Source organism: Propithecus coquereli, unplaced genomic scaffold (genome assembly GCF_000956105.1).
Source record: "Propithecus coquereli isolate 6110/MARCELLA unplaced genomic scaffold, Pcoq_1.0 Scaffold122, whole genome shotgun sequence".
NCBI lineage: Eukaryota > Metazoa > Chordata > Mammalia > Primates > Indriidae > Propithecus > Propithecus coquereli.
Window position 1 is genome coordinate 1,836,321 of NW_012136303.1, and position 1,239 is coordinate 1,837,559.

At 38.1% G+C, this 1,239-nt stretch overlaps 1 protein-coding gene across 1 annotated transcript in view; it reads left to right on the forward strand.

The window, feature by feature from the left end:
* PIGU (phosphatidylinositol glycan anchor biosynthesis, class U) overlaps positions 1-1,239 on the forward strand; it is a 103,447-nt gene that overhangs the window by 23,855 nt on the left and 78,353 nt on the right. Inside the window, exon 2 of the mRNA XM_012637720.1 lies at positions 339-403. Coding sequence (XP_012493174.1) covers positions 339-403 — 65 coding nt within the window. The remainder of the gene's footprint in view (positions 1-338; positions 404-1,239) is intronic.

Sequence of the window (1,239 nt, forward strand, 5' to 3'; positions counted from 1 at the left end):
TCGAACTCCTGAGCTCAAACAATCCGCCCGCCTCGGCCTCCCAGAGAGCTAGGATTACAGGCGTGAGCCACCGCGCCCGGCCAAAGCTTATAGTTTAACATAGAACTTTCTCATAATGAGAGCTGCCCCACAATGGAAAAGGATGCTCTGTATGGAAGAGAGTTCCCCATTATTGGAAGTATTCAAATCAAGACTTAAAGCCACTTGCTGGGGATGAGGTAAAGGGGTTTGATAAATTCTGAGGCTTTTCTTGGTCCTGAGGGTATCTAGCACTTTGGTTTATAGCTGCCTGCTTATGTCTCCGAAGTCTGAGTGAATTTGGATGTCTTATTTTTCAGTGGTTGAAGGCCTTTCACTGTTGGACTTGGGAGTATCTCCATATTCTGGAGCTGTATTTCATGAAGTAAGTATTCTTGTTTTCTTTTCTGGGTACTAAGAGTAGTTTACTGTCACAGATACCAAATCCTAACCTCTGTTTTGTACATTTAAGAAGATCTATTTTTGAAAATCATTTTTAGAAACAGCCCTTTTTTAGATGTCTTCTGCATAAGAAAGAGGTTTTGCAATTGCAGTGGAAATGATCTAGATTAAGATTGTAATTTGGAAAGCAGATGAGGTTTCTGTAAAAGTTACCATTTTTAATGGCAAATAAACTTACTTAGTTGTAAACAATCCCCAATCCACGAATAGGTTGTATGCTAATTAGCATGTAATTATGTTTTGGAACATGCTTTCCCATGAAAACTCTGACAGCAATGTTGTTTTCTTAGAAAGCCCACAAAAGCCTGTTTAACTCATAAAATTAGGTCTTAAGAATAGTAAAAACACTCTTAATTAGGTCAACATAATCTCTTGTTTGGGTTACTGCAACAGTTTCATGACAAGTCTTTCTGCATTCAGTCTTGCTTGTTTATTCTTTATCCTGCAGTCAGGACCATCTTTCTAAAATGTGAATCTGATTTTTGTCACTGTCTTGTTCAGTACTTTTGAATGTTCACCGTTGACCTCAGAATAATTTCCAAACACCTTGGAGGGGCATACAAAGTCCTACAGACCCTCCTCACCACATCAACCACATGTTTTTCCACTGTCCTTCTCATTCTTAGTAACCATATCATTTTAAAATAGAAGCCTTCGAATTTGATAGTTTATCCCCTAATTTTTATAGTTATCTCCTTCATATATACTTTTTTTTTTTTTTTTTTGAGACAGAGTCTGGCTCTGTTGCCCGGGCTAGAG